Source organism: Suncus etruscus, chromosome 7, assembly GCF_024139225.1.
Source record: "Suncus etruscus isolate mSunEtr1 chromosome 7, mSunEtr1.pri.cur, whole genome shotgun sequence".
NCBI classification, from domain to species: domain Eukaryota; kingdom Metazoa; phylum Chordata; class Mammalia; order Eulipotyphla; family Soricidae; genus Suncus; species Suncus etruscus.
Genome location: NC_064854.1, coordinates 123,898,601 through 123,918,881, shown reverse-complemented (window position 1 = coordinate 123,918,881; position 20,281 = coordinate 123,898,601). Strand labels below are relative to the sequence as shown.

The 20,281-nt window shown below is 36.0% G+C and overlaps 1 protein-coding gene and 1 non-coding gene across 12 annotated transcripts in view; both read right to left on the bottom strand.

The window, feature by feature from the left end:
• Nucleotides 1-20,281, bottom strand: part of DOCK3 (dedicator of cytokinesis 3) — a 391,971-nt gene that overhangs the window by 187,432 nt on the left and 184,258 nt on the right. For all 11 annotated transcript variants that reach the window (XM_049776670.1, XM_049776679.1, XM_049776672.1 and 8 more), the window contains exons 8-9: nt 19,370-19,411; nt 18,660-18,814 (exon numbers count right to left, since the gene is read on the bottom strand). In XM_049776670.1, the coding sequence (XP_049632627.1) occupies nt 18,660-18,814; nt 19,370-19,411 (197 nt within the window). The remainder of the gene's footprint in view (nt 1-18,659; nt 18,815-19,369; nt 19,412-20,281) is intronic.
• LOC126015202 (U6 spliceosomal RNA) lies at nt 10,766-10,872 on the bottom strand. The gene has a single exon (XR_007498091.1). It is a non-coding gene; the product is annotated as a U6 spliceosomal RNA (small nuclear RNA).

The window sequence follows — 20,281 nt, the reverse complement described above, 5'->3', positions numbered from 1 at the left end:
TCTCAATCTCTTTATACTTTCTTTAGATTAAATAATTGATCCAAGTATGATCACACCTGCCTTTTTAAAAGTCTTCCATTAAGTTTATTATTACTTTCTACCTTTATTCTACACATGTGTTTATGGTGAGAGTTTAAGTGTGCATTTCTCATGCTAATAAATAGAAGGCTGGCTTTTGTTTCCTGATTTATCAGTTATTCCTTGTCTTCTGACAGAGGAGGTCAATCCATTGACATTTGAACAAATTGTTGATATGAGTTAATTTGCTGCCATTTTTTTTCTGAGAATTTTGGTTGTATTTACCATCTGTAATTTTCCTTGTATTAAAGGTCATACAGGGCCAAATGGTTGTACAGCAGTTTGAATGCTAGCCTTGCGTATAGCCAACCTGGGTTTGGTCCCCGGCATCCCATAGAGTCCTCCAAGCTCTGAATGACCCCTGAGCACAAAGTCCAGAGTAAATCCTGAGCACTGTTGTGTGTGCGCCACCGCCAACAAACAAAAAGGCGATTCAGTCTCTATGTAGATCTGGTTTAGATGCAATAAATATTCTCAGGTATTATTTCTCCCAGAATGTTTTTATTACTCCCTCAAATGTGAGTGATACCTTGTGATACCTTGCAGGGTAGAGGAATCTTAGTTAATTGTTGTTTATTTGTTTGTTTGATTGGCCAACTCCATAGACTCACTCTTTTCTTGAAAGAGATGTAAACCAAGCTGTGAAAAATCATGGGTACACTGGCCACACAGCAGAAAGTTGGCAATCTCGGGAGAAGAGGATAGACCAAGCCTTACCTATTGCATTCATTACCCAGAATCACCACTTTGCTTATGGCCCTTGGCTTGTCTATAATTCGCTTCTCAGACACCAATTTGACCAAACTTCAGGTATGACAGTATTTGGGCTGATACAATCAGGGATTTTTTGGAGTAAGTGAGGGTACCCTCCACTTGTACTCTCTTTTTCCTGGGAGGCTTGGCAGCTGAGAACATGACCCACAAAAGCTGCAGTATCAGAAATAGTGCTTTGAATCCTTATACAACTTCATGTGAATGATGCTGTCATTCCTATAGGAACATGCCAATTTAGAAGCTAATGTGTAGCGGAAGTAAGTTAATGTTCGGCAACAAATGAAATAATAGAATGGTGAGCTATCAACAAGAGCTGTCTTAGTAACTTCATTGGAGATAAAAAAAAATTTCAGAAATTTTCTTGCCACTGTACTTTGGGGGGGGTTGGGCCACACCTGGTGACACTCAGGGGTTACTCCTGACTGTGTGCTCAGAAACTGCCCCTGGCTTGGGAGACCACACGTGATGCTGAGGATTGAACCAAGGTCTGTCCTGGATCAGCCGCACGAAAGGCAAAGGCCTTACCACTGTGCTATTGCTCCAGCTCTACTTTTTTCTTTTTAAATGTTTTTCCTTTCTATTCTCTTTTTCAGTAACTTTGCTCTCACTTATATAAAAACATATTCCTAATGACTTCATTGGAGATAAAATAATTTCACAAATTTGCTTGCCACTGTACTTCTCTTTTTAATTTTCTTTGTTCTCTTCCTTTTTCTTTTCTATTCTTCTTAACAATAACGTTTTTGTTTTTGTTTGTTTTTTTTTTGTTTTTTTTTTGCTGGAGTGATAGCATAGTGGTAGGGTGTTTGCCTTGCATGCGGCTGACCCAGAATGGACCTGGGTGTTGAGCCATGCATAGGAATCTCCATTAAAGGGGGACTCAGTAGGCCTACCAGATGTATCCCCAGATTTCCCTGGAGTGGAGAACTGAGAAAACCCCACGGGGTTCCTCAAAAGGCCTGCTGTGGATGTTTTTCCTCTGTGTGGAGAGTTGAATTCCCAAAGAGATATTTCTGGATTTGTGTTATGGTACCAACATTATATACCCTTCAAATTATTTGGCCTTAAAATCAATTCTCCCTTCTGCTGATATTTACAGGCAAAATATAACCTTGATTAAAACCCCTTTCCTGGATAATATATAGCACCAAAATCAATGACAATATTTTTTCTTTTTCAAAATGTTCTTGCAGCCTCAGTTTCTGGTATGCAAGGGCATAGCCAGAATTCAGATCCTGGGCTATTATTGGCTTTTCCCCAAAAAATTGGGAACTATACCTTAGTAGTGAATTTAGCTCTCTCTTTCACTTTACTTCTAAAATAATAGAACCCATCTCAGGGAGGATAGTATTCCTAGATTTTTTTTTACTTCTCACTAATCCGTTATTTTGCATCTGAAGTTAGTCTGCTAAGAAAGAGCTGCCTTGAGTTGTGACCTTCTCCTTTATAACTCAGAATTCTTACTGCTTATATCCATAGCCTAATGTATTATTTACTGTTAATCTCTGCTTTGTAATCATAAACATCCCTCTCAATACCTATGACTGGTTTTACCCCTTATAAAACTAGCTTAGAGATTAAATTTGTCACATGCTTGCTAGAACATGTTGTCCCCATACAATTCATTTGTGTGGTTTCATCATACTTCATATTTTACCATATGTTGACTGGTTTGTGTTTTTACCCACTCCCCTGAAGCTGACTCATTGAAGTTCAGCTGGCATTGCTGTACAGAAGCCGCCAGCAACACCTGGGTTCAATTCCAGTATTCCATATGGTCCCCCAAGCCAGGAGCCATTTTTGAGCACATAGCCAGGAGTAACCCCTGAGCATCATTGGGTGTTGCCCAAATACAAAACCAAGACAAAACAAAACCAAACCCCTTGCTTGCTCTCACTATCTAGAAACAAGTGTATTTGGTCAACTATGTGAGATATATATATATATATATATATTGGTTTTTGGGTCATTCTCAGCAGGGCTCAGGGGTCACTCCTGGCTCTACGCTCAGAAATCGCTCCTGGCAGGCCTGGGGGACCATATGGGATGCCAGGATTCAAACCACCGTCCTTCTGCATGCAAGGCAAGCAACCTACCTTCATACTATCTCTCTGGCCCCGTGATACATTTCTTTAAAGTAAAAAATTGTTTTTAAAGGTGGTTTTTTGTTTGCTTTATTTTGCTTTGGAAGCATTCAAAGAAATGCTCAGGGATCATTCCTGGTGGAGTTTGGAGTATGTAGTGTAGAAATAAAATTCAGGTGGACAAGGCAAGAGCTTCACCTGCTATACTGTATCTCTGGTTCAGCTGGAGGTTATTTTTATACATAATTTTGGTTATTGTTTGCATAATTTCATTTCAGAAATCTGATGTTACAATTATAGTGTTTCCCTTGTATATGGAGCTTTGCTTTTCACTTGCCTCTATTTAGTTATTACTAATATTGTTCTATTTGCAAGTGTTTTGCTTGGTGCTCTTTAGATCTCTTAAACTGGTGCACAGGTGTCCCTCCTCAGATTGAGGAACTTCTCAGTTTTTACTTCTTCCACCAAACAGATTCTTCTTTACTTCCTTCCTCTCTTTCTGGAAATACTTTATAGAGAGATTATTTCTTTTCATATTGCAACTATATGTCTTACATTTTCTTCACTTAAAAAACTCCTTTTCTATAACCTCTTCTTTATTGATGATGCTCTGTGCCTTGTCTTTAATGTCACTGATTTGATTTTTTTTGTTTTGTTTTTATTCTACTGTTGACTCCTGCAATTATATTATCACCTCTTTTTCTTTTATTAAAATATATAGGCACCATGATTACAAACATGATTATAGTTGGGTTTCAGTCATAAAAAGAACATCCCTTTCACCAGTACAACATTCCCACCACCACCTCTATTTCTATTTGAACGAGTGTTTTCATTTGGGTAAATCAATCTTTACTGATTTCAATGATTTCCTCAGTTCAATGAAAATCAAGAGGAATGCTGCTTTGAATTCAACCTTGGACCATTTAGAAAGTCCTGATGAAGTTTAGGACTTTACTGAACTTCTTTCCCCATTTATTGATGTGGTTTAATCACTTCATTTTTTAAAATTATTCTTAATACTTTGTTGGGAGTTAAGGATGAAGCTCCAAGTGTTAGTTGGTCTGAGCATTAATCTGGTGCTCATACTTGTATTATCAAGATAATTCCTATGATTATACTAATTTCTTGCACCTTGAAATACCTTGTGATTATGCATCAGAGAAATGAACTGGTGACTGAATCATGTGCACCTGGATGACAACAGAGAATTTATTAGAACAAGCCCTGTAGTTACTAAAGCACTAAAAACAATGCCCAGGGATCAACTGCTGCTGACAACTGATATAGTACCATAGTCCAACTGACTGTACAATGATTGGAGTTTATGGTAATATGTTTCAAATAACAGCTTTTCAGCAAGCAGATCTTTTTAACTACTGGGAAAATTTTGCAGTTTTGGGGTAAGGGCTGTTTTCTGAATCAAAGTTTGATGAGTGGACTCAATTCTGGAGGCAGAAGAGCTTTTTAGGTACTTTGTCAGAAGTGTTAAGTCATTTGATCCTATTTTATACTGTAGGCTATATGTTTAGAAAGAAAACAAGTTTCTTGTACATAAAGAACTTCTAAAAACACTGAGCCTTTTTTATACTGCTTTTATTCATACTCAGTAGGTGACTGTATTTTTCCCCATCCTGAAATATACTCAGGACATAAAGAGAGAAGGTGGATAGTATAATGGGTAGGGCATTTGCCTTATGCACAGCTGACCTGGGATTAATCCACATATTCCATATGGTCCCCAGGCCCATCAGAAGTAATTTCTAGGTGCAGAGTCTGGAGTAACCTCTGAGCACCACACTGGGCATTGCCCCCAAACAAACAAATAGAAAAATAAATAGAACTGGCATACACAGGAGACTAAGTCAAGGTAAATGTCTAAAAAGAAAGTTTAATTTCGTGTATGCTCATCATATTTTCATTCTAGTGATTCTAAGCAGCATCTGTCTTGGGCATGTTGGGATATGAACAATGGAACAATACATACACCTAATTTAAATTATATTTTGATTCATATTGTTTGTGTTATATTGAGAAAACTTTTAAGACAGCACAATTAAAATTATTTCACTTAATAAACTGCCTTCTTTCTCCATAGTGCACAGATCTCAGATTTTGTGTGAGTTCGTTTTTAAATGACTTTGGGCCTTTGTAGTTTAAAGATACGCATTTTGATAATGACAGACTACTGAGCAGCATCAAAAAAGAAAATTGATAGTTACCGGAGCCAAGATATGAGTAATCTTCTTTTTGGCTGTTACACACAAAATGACAAGTTTGTATAGTAAGCTAGCATCTCTGTAACAGACCAATAGACCAATAGAAGATTGGCGAGAACTTTGAGTATAAGGGTGAGACTGAACTCAAGTTCGTTAAGGAACTCAAGTTTACTACTTGTTGCCTGAGCTCTTTTAGGATAAGCTTCAGTACATTGTAAGATAATATTTACAAAGAGAAGAAGAAATTAAAAAAATTTCTTACCCTTCATTTTAAAAGAAAATTTCTCTCCACAGGGTCCCGAGATTTACAGAGGTAGAGTATTTGGGTACAATACTTGACTTTAAGGCAAAGTATCCATCCACTAATTCAATTACAGAAGCCACTGCTTTTCAAAAACAAGTTTATGCTTCACCATATTATTTCAAATGCTAAGTAAACTCTAAGAGAGGCTTTTAAGCTTATTTGAACAACATGCTTTCTACAATGAAAAGCTAGTTAACATTAAGTGCTTTCATATGATAATCAAGAGTGGTAAAGTTTTTAGGGTAATTTTATATTCCCCAAATGTAGCCTAAAAACCTGGCATAGAAAAGGCTCCTTAGGGAAAGAGAGATGAAAGATGAAATCAACTGCTGGTACCCTGAGGTTTTAGAGCACTCTGCTAAATTTGTAGAGGGCCAGTGAGGAAAACCAGGCATATTAACAGTCATAATTAGTGCACAGAAAATAACTTATTATACAATAATACATCTCTTGTGAATAAAAAAATTCACATAATATAAAGGAATAAGTGCAATCTTTACAGAAACAAATATAGATCACAATAAAAATTTTATTCTAATAGATTCTTTATGAGATAGTGATTATGTGAAAATATCAGGTTAAAATAATGGTTAAAAGCACAGAGATATGCAAACAAAAATTTTTTTAATTAAAAACTATTTTTGTAAAAAAAATATTTTTGTTTTTGGACCACACCAGGTTCAGAGGTTATTCCTAGCTCTTCACTCAGGAATTACTCCTGGCAGTGCTTGGGGACCATATGGCATACTAGGGACTGAATCTGGGTTGCTGCATGCAAGACAAACATCCTACCTTCTGTACCAGGGGTCCTCAAACTTTTTAAACAGAGGGCCAGTTCAATCCCTCAGACCATTGGAGGGTCTGACTATAGTAAAAACAAAACTTATGAACGAATTCTTTTTTTTTGGGGGGGGGGCGGGTTTGGGTTTTTGGGCCACACCCGGCGGTGCTCAGGGGTTACTCCTGGCTGTCTGCTCAGAAATAGCTCCTGGCATGCAAGGGGGACCATATGGGACACCGGGATTCGAACCAACCACCTTTGGTCCTGGATCGGCTGCTTGCAAGGCAAATGCCGCTGTGCTATCTCTCCGGGCCCATGAACGAATTCTTATGCACACTGCATATATCTTATTTTGCAATGAAGAAACAAAACAAATACAAATACAATATGTGGCCCGCGGGCCATAGTTTGAGGACCACTGCGAGTCTGTACTATCATTCTGGCTCCATAAACAAAATTTTGTTTTGTTTTGGGGCCACACCTGGAAGTGCTCAGGGATTACTCCTGGCTCTGTGCTCAAGAATCCAAGAATCACTCCTGTTGGTTCTTTGGAAACCATATGGAATGCTGGGGATCGAACCCCTGACTGCATGCAAGGCAAACGTCCTACCCACAGTACTATTGCTCTGGCCCACAACAGAATTATTCTTGACAAAGACAAAAAGTTCCATTTAAAAGAGGATTCTGGAATATTAGTTAAATATATAATAGAATATATATATTATAATATATAATAGAAAAAAATTCTAGCCACTTATGGCCTTTCACTCAAAAGCAAATCATATTTATTTCAGACAACCAGGCTAGTTATTTGTAAAGAAAATACAAATAAAAAATTTTCTGTTTATTTTTTTTTACTTGCAGAGCAAGGCCAGTTTTTGTTATAATTTTCTAATTTTTTAACTTTTAGATTATTGCCAACTACTTTTAACAAATATTACATAAAAACTTCAAATATATCAATTTAATTTTTTAATGCTTTCTTTAAAAATTACTAAAGGGTTTTTGTTCCTGTTGTTTTGGGCAACACTCAATGATGCTCTGGGGTCACTCTGGGTGGTACTTGGGGGAATCATATGGTGCTGGAGACCGAACCAAGGGCAGATGCACGTAAGGCAAGTACCTTAACTCTCTTGACTTCTAAAATTTTTTAATACATCTCGTATATGAATATAGACATACATATGGCTTCCCCCACAAATCCAACTTATTCTGATATATAGTTTTAGAATTATTGATTTCGAAGAAATATATCATTATATATAAATTTAAAAAATAGATTGTATTTTTCTAAAAAATGCGTAATTATTATAACTTTAATATGAAATATGTATATACAGAAATAGATGCTGTTATGGCAGAATTATCAGATTTGCTCCAAATTGCTTATCAATCCTAAATTAAATAATTGTAGGATGATAAAAATGGTGCATTTTATTCACTCTTATGAACTGTATGATGTAAGGCAAGTTCTGTATGTGCTATATTATTGCTCCGGCCCCTACTTTTACTACTTGATTATAATGAACAATATTTGGGTATTAACTTTAAATATATTTGGATGGTTTTTATAAAAACTAATAATTTTTTTGTTTTGTTTTTGGGCCACACCCGGCAACGCTCAGTAATTAGTCCTGGCTCTCTGCTTAGAAATTGCTCCTGGTAGGCACGAGGGACCATATGAAATGCCAGGATTCAAACCACCAGTGGCCCTGGGTCGGCTGCTTGCAAGACAAATGCCCTACCGCTGTGCTATCTCTCCAACCCAGAAAACTGATTTTTCTTTTTTTCAGAAAACTAATTTTTTTTATTATTTCTTGTTGGTATATACTCAATGCTTTGGATTACATATTAACTTTTTTTGTTTTTGTTTTTGTTTTTTTTTTTTTTTGGTTCGGGTCACATCTGGCGGTGCTCAGGGGTTCCTCCTGGCTCTGTGCTCAGAAATCGCTCCTGGCAGGCTCATATGAGATGCCAGGATTTGAACCACCATCTGTTCTGGGTTGGCAGCATGCAAGGCAAACTTCCTACTGCTGTGCTATCTCTCTGACCCCCTATATTAATTTTTTGCTTAACTGTAAAATATAAGTGCAAAATTTATGTAAAATATAAAGGTTGATATTTTCACATCTCTTCATCAACAATTATTAACTTTCTGGTTATATGCCTAATAGTTATATTATGAAATTTTGTTTTTGATTTTTTTTTTGTGCCACAATAGTGATGCTCAGTGTTTATTCTTGATTCTGCACTCAGAAATCATTCCTGGGGCCCGGATGGATAGCACAGTGGTGTTTGCCTTGCAAGCAGCCGATCCAGGACCAAAGGTGGTTGGTTCAAATCCCGGTCTCCCATAGGTCCCCCATGCCTACCAGGAGCTATTTCTGAGCAGACAGCCAGGAGTAACCCTTGAGCAATGCCGGGTGTGGCCCAAAAACCAAAAACAAAACAAAACAAAACAAAAAAAAACAACCATTCCTGGTAGTACTCAGGAGAACAAAGGGGATGCTGGGGACCAAACCTGGTTGGCATCATGCAAGTCAAGCACCTTACCCAATGTACTATCTCTCTGGCACCTCACTGTTTTTCTTTTAATTTGAATTTTTGAATATATATATATATATATATATATATACAGAAATCATTTGTTGGTTGTTTGCTAAAAGACAATAGGGCCATTATTTCTATGGTTCTTTGATAACAGCTTTTCCCTTTTATATAAAGTCCAAATTTTCTACTTTTGTTTTTGTTGTTCTTATAATATCAAATCTAAAAATCACCTGCAAATTCAAAAATATAAAATCTTTTTCCTATGTTTTATCCTAAAGATCACATATTTTTAATTATACATGTCTCTAATTTGTTTTTAGTTTTGGGTGTGAAGTAATGAAGTAAATGAAGGACTAATTTAATCAACATGAGATACAAAATTCATAACTAAATTTCAGTAATGTGGGAGTAGCAATCACCCTTTCACTAGTGGCCACTTCCCTTCAACAATGTCCCTAGTTTCCCCTCATGCCCCCATTCCCAACCTGCCTCTATGACAGGTACTTTTTTTCTCTTTCAGCACTGAGGTTTGCAATAATGTACTGAAAAGATACCTTTACAGTCTTTCAGAACCCAGTTCTTGTCCTGAATGATCATCTCTTCTCCAATGATCATCGTTCTAATGGTTCCTTCTTTCCTAACAGCCTGCTTTCCTAGGGCAAGCTTCTTACCAATGACCTATCCTCCTGGTCTTTGTGTCTATTGTCTTTGAGTATTAATCTTACACTTTATTTTATATCCCTCAAATGAGTGTAATCATTCTGTCTGTCCCTCTCCCTTTGACTCATCTCACTCAGCATGATAATCTCTAGTTCCATCCATGTATCAGCAAGTTTCATAACTTCATTTTTTGTAATGGCTATGTATATTCCACTTTATAGATGTACCAGAGCTTCTTCATCTACTTATCTGTTTTTGGGCACTTGAGTTATTTCCAGATTCTGACTATAATCAATAGTGCTACAATGGACAGAAGAGACCAGATGCCTTTTATGCATTGTTTATTCAGGGTATATTACTAGGACTAGAATTGTTGTTTAGGGTATATTACTAGGACTAGAATTGTTGGGCCATATGGAAATTTCACTCCCTAGATTTTTGAGGAATGTCCATATTGTTTTCCCAAAAGGCTATACCAGTCAATATTCCTACCAGCAGTAAGTGAGGATCCTATCTTCCCTGTACCCACACCAACTCTGATTGTTTTGTGTGTGTTTGTGTGTGTGTGTGTGTGTGTGTGTGTGTGTGTGTGTGTGTGTATGAGATGATTGCCAGTCTCTTTGGTGTGAGGTGGTATCTCATTGATATTTTGATGTGTATTTCTCTAATGATTAGTGATACAGAGCATTTCTTAATATGCCTTTTGGCCATTTAGATTTCTTCTTTGAGGAAGGTACTGTTCATATCTTCTCCCCATTTTTGAATGTGGTTGGATGTTTTTTGTCTAGCATAGTTCTACCAATGCTTTACATGTTTTGGATATTTATCATTTATTGGATAAGTGGTGGGCAAATAATTTCTCTCAGTCTATGAACAAATAATTTTATGTAGTCCCATTTGTTTATTAGAATTTACTTACTTACTAGGTCTACTAGTAAGTGGATCACTTACTAGGTCATTGGCATTTCCTCTTTAAAGAGGCCCCTAATTCAACTTTATGAGACTATTTGGGAGTGTTTTCACTTCTTCAAATTCCTGAAAGAGCCTGAAAAAAATTGGTAGCAGGTCTTCTTTAGAAGTTTGAAAGAATCCACTAGTGAAACCATCTGACTTGGGCTTTTGTTTTTGTGAAGATTTTTTATTACCATTTTCTAATGGCATAAAGATTTTCAAAGTATCTCTGATGATCCTTTAAATTTTCCTGGCATCTATTGTGATGTCTCCCCTTTCATTTCTGATTTGGTTTACTATAATTCTACAGAAATATAGTGTAAAACTCCATGACCAAAAAAATCTCTCTCATTTCAAGATATTTTAAAAAAAGGAATGCTTCTCAGATTTGAGTGTCATCCTTGCACAGGGGCCACGCTAATCTTCTCTGTATCGTTCCAATTTTAGTATATGTGCTGACGGAGCAAGCATTTCAAGATCTTAACATACCAATTAAGAGGCAAAGAGTGAAAAAATGAATTATAAAATTGAAACCCAACATTCAGCTGCTTGCAACAAACACATTTGAATAGTCAGAGCAAACACAAACTTAAAAGTCAAAGATTGGGGGCCGAAGCGGTGGCGCTAGAGGTAAGTCTTGCAAGCGCTAGCCTAGGACAGACAGTGGTTTGATCCTCTGGCATCCCATATGGTCCCCCCCAAGCCAGGGGAGATTTCTGAGTGCATAGCCAAGAGTAATCCCTGAGCGTCAATGCATGTAGCCCAAAAACAAACAAACAAAAAAGATCAGAAGACAATCCCTTCAAGCAAATAACTCCCTCAAAAAGACCCAGGTGGCTATTCCAGATGACAGACTTCAGATACTATAGACTCGAGCTTCAAAAAAAGTGATGAGACAGTGATGTTTATTTCTCAGTAATCACTCTTGTAAATATATAAAAACTCAATAAGGGACCGTGAATGATCTGCAAAATATATTTAAAACAACTGCTACTAGATTTCAAAGAGGAAACTGATAATAATAGTAGTGACACTACATAATAATAGCTTTGTAAGCATTCATCAGGAAAGAAGAGCCAATATAAATTAAAAAAAAAAAAAGGGCCCATATAGAAAGACAGTACAACTTAAGAAACTGGGAAATGACCAACATGAGGGGCCCAAAGCAGACAGAAGGAAGGAAATAATAAAACAGAGCAGAAATCAATGGACTGGAATCCAAAAATAATCCAAAAGAGTAATGAAATGAAGAGCTGGTTCTTTAAAAACAAAGTAAGCAAGATCAATTAATCACTAGCAAGACTCAAAAAAAAAAAAAAAAAAAAGAGTCCTAATATGCCTTTATTTTTAAAGGATACTTTTATTGAATGCAAAATTCTTAGTTTCTAAGTTTTTTCTTTCAGAATATCGAAAGTTTTATGTTCTACATTGTTTTAAAAAGTAATCTGTTGATTGCATGATTTTTGCATGTGATAACATTTTTATCTTATTGCTTTTAAGAATTTTGGTCTTAGACTCAGGAGGTAGCTCAAAGGGCGAGAGGACATGTATTAACCCCAAGTACAATTGCTTGTATTTCATGGTTCTCCAAGAACCACCATTATGGCCTAGGTGACTTCCAACAGGACAGGGGCCAATTAGTACTGCAGTGGACTAAATTATCAAGTTTGTAAAGCTGAGTCAGGTATTAGGTCCCCTCAGTATTGCTTGGGAAGCCTCTAGTACAGAAAGTATCTTTGACTTTTGACATTTGCTAGGAAATTTGAATGTTTATGTTGGTATACTTTTATAGCTATTTTAAGTAGCACTAATTAAAATTCTTGGATAAATAGTGTTTTTAGAACTGGAGAACTAGCTCAGCAGGAAAGAGCACTTGTCTTGCATGTGTGAGGGTTGTGAATTTGATCTCTGGCATAGCAAAACAAAAATATCGTATCAAAAAAAAATAAAACTATTCCCTTACCATATTACAGGGTATATATCTCCTTAAAATAAAACCAAATAATGGGTCCTTTTCATAAAATTTGGGCATTTTCTATAATATTTCTTCCCTTTTCCTATCTTTATTATACTTTATATTTATAATTATATTTATATTAGACTTTACACATATATTTCTGAGTCTAGAAGGCCATGGAAGTATCTTGGTCTACATCTCAAGTTTTCTTTGTTTGTTTTGATTTTTTTGGTTTTCAGGTAACACCCAGAGGCGTTCATAATTTACTCCTGGCTCTGTGTTCAGGAATCACTTTTGGCAGGCTCAAGGGATCATACTGGATGCCAGGATTGAACTCAGGTAGGCCCTGTGCAGGGCAAACACCCTCTCCACTGGTGCTATTGCTCTGGCCCTTGCATCTCAGATATTTTTACTGGCAAATTGGGGGGCGGGGAGAGGTTATCCACATATCAGTTTTATCTCTCTAAGTTCATTTTTCTGTACTTTGATTCACTTAGTATTTTTAGTTCTTTGATACTTCTAGAATTAAAAAATGGTTTGTCTACGTTTTGTTATTGCTGTAATCTTTAGTGGGAATTATTTTGGGAGGTCACACACCTGGCAGTGCTCAGGGCTTACTTAAGATTCTATGATCAGGGATCACTCCTGCTGGTGCTTAGGAGAAGACCATTTGGGGTACCAAGGATTGAACCTGGATTTGCCATATGCAAGGCAAATGCTCTACCCACTGTACTATTACCTTTCTGGACCTTTCAATCCTACTTTTCAGTAGGATTGTTAACCTAAATTGCTCATCTCAAGTCTCCTTTTTAGAGTAATCAATATTCCAAGACTTTCATATATGTATATCTTAGTTCCAGTATCAGGCTTAACCTACTACCTGTTCAATTATTTCCTATGTTACACTGGCACTTCTCCAACATTACATAAATTTCTAAATTATTTGACAGCACATTTGCGCATAATTTGAACATAAAATATTTTCTTAACAACTGAAATACTCTGTTTTTCCCTTTGATCTTTTCATATATTCTCACTTTCCCAGATATTCTTATTTCTGCTTACAGAAACTATTTTTATAACCATCTTCATCTCCATGTGTATAGATCAGTGTACTCAAGTTCTAATCACATGATTTATATAGATTGTTTAGCTATCATTTTAGATTCAATTTAGTCAAACTGAACTTATCATTGCTTCCACTTGGCTGTCTTTTAAAAGATAGCCTCAATCTCCTTATATCATAGGTAAAAATTAACTAAGTTACATGTATCAAAAATAGAGGGAAAATTAGTAATTATACTGTTTTATTAAATAGTTCTAGATGTCAAAAATCTAGTTCAGGAATTTGCTGGTAAAAATCTATTCTTTTGTTGATCATGGTTTGATGATGTAGCATGAAAATAAAATTGTTAAAAATACAAAAAACAGGGCCCGGAGAAATAGCACAGCGGCGTTTGCCTTGCAAGCAGCCCATCCAGGAACAAAGGTGGTTGGTTCGAATCCCGGTGTCCCATATGGTCCCCCGTGCCTGCCAGGAGCTATTTCTGAGCAGACAGCCAGGAGTAACCCCTGAGCACCGCCGGGTGTGGCCCAAAAACCAAAATAAATAAATAAATAAATAAATAAAATAAAATAAAATACAAAAAACAGAAACGCAACTACTTATCATTGCTTCCACTTGGCTGTCTTTTAAAAGATAGCCTCAATCTCCTTATATCATAGGTAAAAATTAACTAAGTTACATGTATCAAAAATAGAGGAAAAATTAGTAATTATACTGTTTTATTAAATAGTTCTAGATGTCAAAAATCTAGTTCAGGAATTTGCTGGTAAAAAATCTATTCTTTTGTTGATCATGGTTTGATGATGTAGCATGAAAATAAAATTGTTAAAAATACAAAAAATAGAAATGCAACTACATTCATGTTTGTAATCATGGTGCTTAAAGAAATTATTTAATAAAAATACAAAAAATATTTCATATGCTAGATGGTATTAGCTAACATGGAAAATATAAAATAAGAAACAAGATTATGCCTATGTATATGGAAATGGTGGTAATAAGTGGTTTCAATTTGACTGTAAAGGGTTTGAGAGGATGAAGTATATACTTACTCATGAAATCATGTATTTGATAATCTTTCTACTAGTGAGTTGGTCTCTACATCAGATCATAAGCTCTAGAAAGACAAAGAGGTATTGTACTGGCTCTTTTCTTTTTTTCTTTGTTTTGTTTTTGTTTTTGGGCCACATTCAGTGACGCTCAGAGGTTACTCCTGGCTCTGAGCTCAGAAATCGCTCCTGGCTTGGGGGATCATATGGGATGCCAGGGGATTGAACGTCGGTCCATCCTAGGTCAGCCTCATGCAAGGCAAATGCCCTACTGCTGCATCACTGCTCCGGCCCCTATATTGGATCTTTTCTATCCCTAGAAGTATTAGAGTTGGCAACCTAATATTATGGGTGACCTAATACCTAAAAGATACTTATAATTGTTGAAACTTTAATTAGTACCTTACTTTGATGCCAGCTACTTTTAACTCAACTACTTAAATTTTTAAAAGTGCTCTCCTAGTTTCCCAGACTCTAATGTTTTTCTCCTCCATGACCATTTTTATTTTAAGTAGTTCTTTTAACATTGAATTGAAAGCCCTGGTGACAACTGACTCAACATAATTCACCATCTCTCCCAATTTCTTACATTGCAAATCTACCAATATTTCTTATCCAAACTATAAATTTTAATTATAAATACGATAAAAGTTTGATGAGTAATTGATAAGAAAAATATATGAAACAACTAGAACTTAGACATGATTTTTATTACAAAAAGACCCCCAAACCTATTAATGTTTCTATAGGAACTGGGTTATTTGTTTTGTTTGTTTTCCATTGAGTTCCTATCAAGTTTCTACTTGTTTAGTGCTTAAAATGAAAAGAACATATTTCACAACTTAACGGAATCCTATGCCTTGCTCAGGTAGAGACATTTTCTCCCATCCCTTCCATCCCTTTTCTGTTGTTGTTGCAATGACTAAGGATTGGACACTTGATTGCAATGTTCACAGACTTGGTGGTGGTGTTTAAAAGTGCCCTTAGGGCTGAAGTGGTGACACAAGCGGTAGGGATGTTTGCCTTGTGCGTGCTAACCTAGGATGGACCATGGTTTGATTCCCTGGTGTCCCATATGGTCCTCCAAGCCAGGAGCAATTTCTGAGTGCCTAGCCAGGAGTAACCCCGGAGCGTCACCAGCTGTGGCCCAAAAAGAAAAAAAAATGCCCTTAAACTCAATTTCTATGTTCATACACTTAATATGGTGCTCATAAGGAATCATAAACTTTGCTTGCTGAGGTTCCTGCACACTTAGTTTGTGGTCCTCAACAGGGATCGCACATTTGTTTACAGTGCTTGAATACATTTGACAGTGGTGTGCCAGAAATCACTTTTTGTTGTCATGTCATGCTGCCAGGCAATGGCAGTATTCCTGTGATCATACTCAGCATGTGAGACCATGAGTCCAAGATGTTTAAAGGTAGCCTACCACTCAATCATAGACAAGGAGAACTTTTTTAAACCTCTAAATATCTAGTAATCATTGCAAGTGGTTACAAATAAAAAATAATCAGTAAGCTAATAAACAAATAGTAAACAGTAAGCTAATTTTGATTTTAAGTGACTCATACTTATTCGATATTCTTACATTTATTCAATAAATATTTACTTAATATTCCAATATTCATGCCTACAGTTAGTGCTGGGAGAAAAGGTATGAAAGATGCACTTTCATTGAAAGGAGGCTTTCAATAAAGTAGAGAAAATATACATACTTGTTTACAAATATAAAATCTAGTAATGAAATAAAGGTAAACATAGGAAAAATGAAGTCTTAGAGCCTTGTTCTATCCATAAATATTGAGGAAGATTTAATAGAGTTTTAAGGATTACATAGGAGTTTACAAAGTCAATGGAAAAACAGATAAAAATAAAAAATTAGGGAAAGTCAGATAAGTCATTATGAGTAAAACAAAATACATGAAAAGAATCATAGCAGGCTGAGCCTTTTGTTTTTGCTTTTGGGTCACACCCGGCATCATTCAGGGGTAACTTCTGGTTCTATGCTCAGAAATCGCTCCTGCAGGCTCAGGGGACCATATGGGATGCTGGGATTCAAGCCACCGAACTTCTGCGTGCAAGGCAAATGCCTTACTGCCATGCTATCTCTCTGGCCCCCAAGGCTGAGCTTTTTTGATACACAAAATAGTAAGAGATTTTGGTTAAGTGGAAACTGAATTCAGTTTTGACAAACTGAGAAAGATATAAAATCAGATATCCTACTGAACTGGAGAAAATATGATCATACAGATATCTGACAAAACTAATATCTAATAATCTAATAATAACTAATAATCTGACAAAAACTAATATTCAAGAGAAAAAGGAATGATAAAACTAAACAAGAAAACAAACTCATTAAAGGAGGTGGAAAGTAGTGGGATTGTCCCTGATTCATTTTATGTCTGAAACCCAACTATGAAGGATGTTGTAAATCACAATGGTTTCAGCAAAATTAAATTAAAACAGCAACAGCAACAACAACAGGTGTATTCAGTTCTGATGTGGATTATAAATCAAGGTAGTGAGGTATCTTTGAGAAACTTAAAACTTCTCTGTGCATTTAAACCCAAGAAAGCATGTATTCTGAGCTGTGTAAATGCTGGAATCGTGGAGAAAGAATACATAGTCATGGACTCAAAGAGATTAAATTAGATTCTTTGTTTTTTAAATTTTCAACCAATGGACTTTCAAGAGCCATTCCATGGGAGGTAGAGTGGGAGAGAGGAATAGTGGGCAGAGGTATAATTAAATTTCCATTATTTGGGGCCAGAGAGTTGGCGCTAGAGGTAAGGCATCTGCCTTGCAAGCACTAGCCTAGGAGGGACCATGGTTTGATCACCTGGCGTCTCATATGGTCCCCCAAGCCAGGGGCGTCAAGCGGGTGTGGCCCAAAAAGACGACAAAAAAATTCTATTATTTCCTTTTTCCTTCAACACTTGAATAATTTTATGTTTTATATGTTGCATATTTTGTATTTTGTATATTTCTCATAAAATTTAGTTTAAAGAAAGGATTCTTCCAAACACACAAAGGGAATAAATAAATCCTATAAACTTTTGGTCTAAAAGAAAAAAGTCGTCAGAATCTAGGTCCATGAGGAACAAACCTAAAGTCTTACCTGTGCATAGTTGCCATTGCCACCACCAGTGCCAATACTATCTTCTATGAAACAAACTGCCCAGAATGCATAGTGGGCATGATTTACAAGAAAACCCTCATATGTCCTCATCAGTAAGTACATAATTTTATTCCTATGTTACAGAAAAACACTGTACCTAATTTTTTTTTCAGAGTTCAGAGGCATCATTGAACATGCAAATCAACTTTTTTAAATTTAACATTCTCCCACATGTAACAAATGGAAAATGTAATAGTTTTCAAATTTTAAGTGAAACAATGACAAAAGTTGATAAAGATCTCAATACATTAAGTTTCCATGAAGTACAGCAGCATTCTAAGATTTATTTTCTCTTCCCCACCAAGAAGATTAAATTAAATTAAATGTCTGAACTCACTAAAATTCCAAGTTGACCATGAAAAGTCCCCTTCACCCTTTTTTAGCTTTCAAAGAAATGGTACTGCTGAAGTTGCCTCATTGCTCTATTATCATTTATCAACTTACTGCCTCTGCCAAGATACAGTCTACAACATGTCAGCCATTTTCTGCTACCTCAACTACAATACAAGAAAAAGATGATCAAAGTAGGAAAACTTCCTTTTGTTTCCAGAAGATGCTCTCCCCTTTATATGGCTAGGAGGGTGGTACACAATTCAACTATTTTTATTTGGACATTCTCTCTGAGATACAGCAAACACAGGACAGAGGATTTACTGTGTTCCAGAGCTGGGTGAATTTTCTATGTTCTATAATTTTCCTTGCATTTTTATCTGGCATTGAATAGATGTATCCTTTTCTATCAATGATGTGATGATAGTTAGGCCTAGGATTTAAGATTCTATATGAAAATATAAAATCAAAAGTGGCCACATAGATGTTATGGTTCAAATAACATCAAGATACAAAGGAATTGAGGCAAAATTCCCAGCTAAATAATACATTTCTCTATTTTCCTATGTCTCCTGTGTGCATCTACCATCTCTGAAGTCAAAAACCATCTATAAACCAGTCCATATCATCTTAGCATAGAGTTTCAACCTCATTAGAACTTCTGGTAACTTTTACCTGATCTGTTTGCCTTCCCTCATATCATATAAGGAAAAAAAGACATCAGTATCTTCCCCAATGGTATTGTAGGTAAAACTCTTCAAGCTGAGAAAGAAGTGGTGTGGCACTGGCATCCGGCAAGTTTCCCCATGACGTGGGCGCATTGTATCTACCTAATGAAGAAGGGAGGGGAAAAGTGATTTCTATTTTAGTTATTTGTTATAGTCATCATAAGTAAAATAAAAACTGAAAGTCTCTTATCATACACTTGAAGAGACCATTTAAGAGTGAAATAAAGGTATTTTCTATGCTACTAGAAAATGCTGTGTCAATATACTTGGTTTTAAGAGGGCAAATATGCAGCTAGGAGAAGCAAACAGAATGAAGGTCATAGGAAAACAGTGATTCCAACTTTGAGTGAATACTTCATAGATATGTTCATGATCCTGGCACATCTGATCTGTATTATTATAAGAAAATGTTACTATTTTAAAGAATATTATTTTCTTCCCCTTTTTTTATTTTTAGCCACAGTCTACTTTCTTTCAATTGTTCTTATGTAACTTTGCAAAGTAAACACAGGCTGAGTATGGTTGTAAGTTAAGGATCCTTAGATGAAAGGTATCACTAAATGAAGTAGATGCATTTTCCTGGTAAATTCCTATGTTGTGATTTCTTAAATTATAAATCTATGGCAAACAATTTATAAGTCTGGATAAGCTGCTTACCTGAGATGTGCTTTGCTGTACACTCTGCCGACTAGATAAATGCTATAAAGATAAAAAGAAAAAAAACTCACTGGGCAGAAAATTAACTTTTATTAGGCACTATCTACATTATGTATTCTACTACATTTCACATATATGATCCATTTAGTTATGCTGTAGCTCAGAAAGCAAAAGATGTAGTATAAATTACATTCAAATCCAAGCCTCTTCTATATGGGTACCAGCCAAGCCATAAGTAGAAGTTTGCTACAGCACTTTTGCTTTGGCACAGTACTCTCCACATATTGTACATGTCCTGAGCTATGTGATTCACTTTCTTCATGTTCTCTACACACAGTCTTTAACCAAAAGGGGATCCTTCCCAAACATCTCTGAATCTTGCTTCCTATGCTGCTGACTAAAGTTAAAAGAAGATTTCAATGCCAGCTACATGGGTTTTGAAACTTATAACTAGATTTCTCCAAGAAATATTTTCTTCAACTATAAAACCAAAACAAAAGCTATTGTTATCTTCTTCAGTGTAACTGTGAGGCTTAAATTATGTGAAAGGAATCAGTCATGACACATAATTAGGTGCCTTAATGAAGGGCTTAGGACATTTGACTTTTAATCTTGATTTACAGTTGTGTTTCATCACCTATTTTGGGGAATACTATCCAAGTGGTGTTAGGGTAAAGAGAGACATCATATGTGATTTTATTAGGATCCAGGCAGTGCTATCAAACCAAGGCTATGTTCTACCATTTGAGTCAAATCCCAAGCATGTTTCCTTATCTAAAAACTGTAGGTAATATTCTGTGATAAACTCAACCACATAGATTTTTATGTAGATCAACTCAATTATCATGTTGAAAGTGGTTACTAATAGTTATCAATAGTTTTTTCTGTTCGTCTTTTGATTTTGGTTTGGTG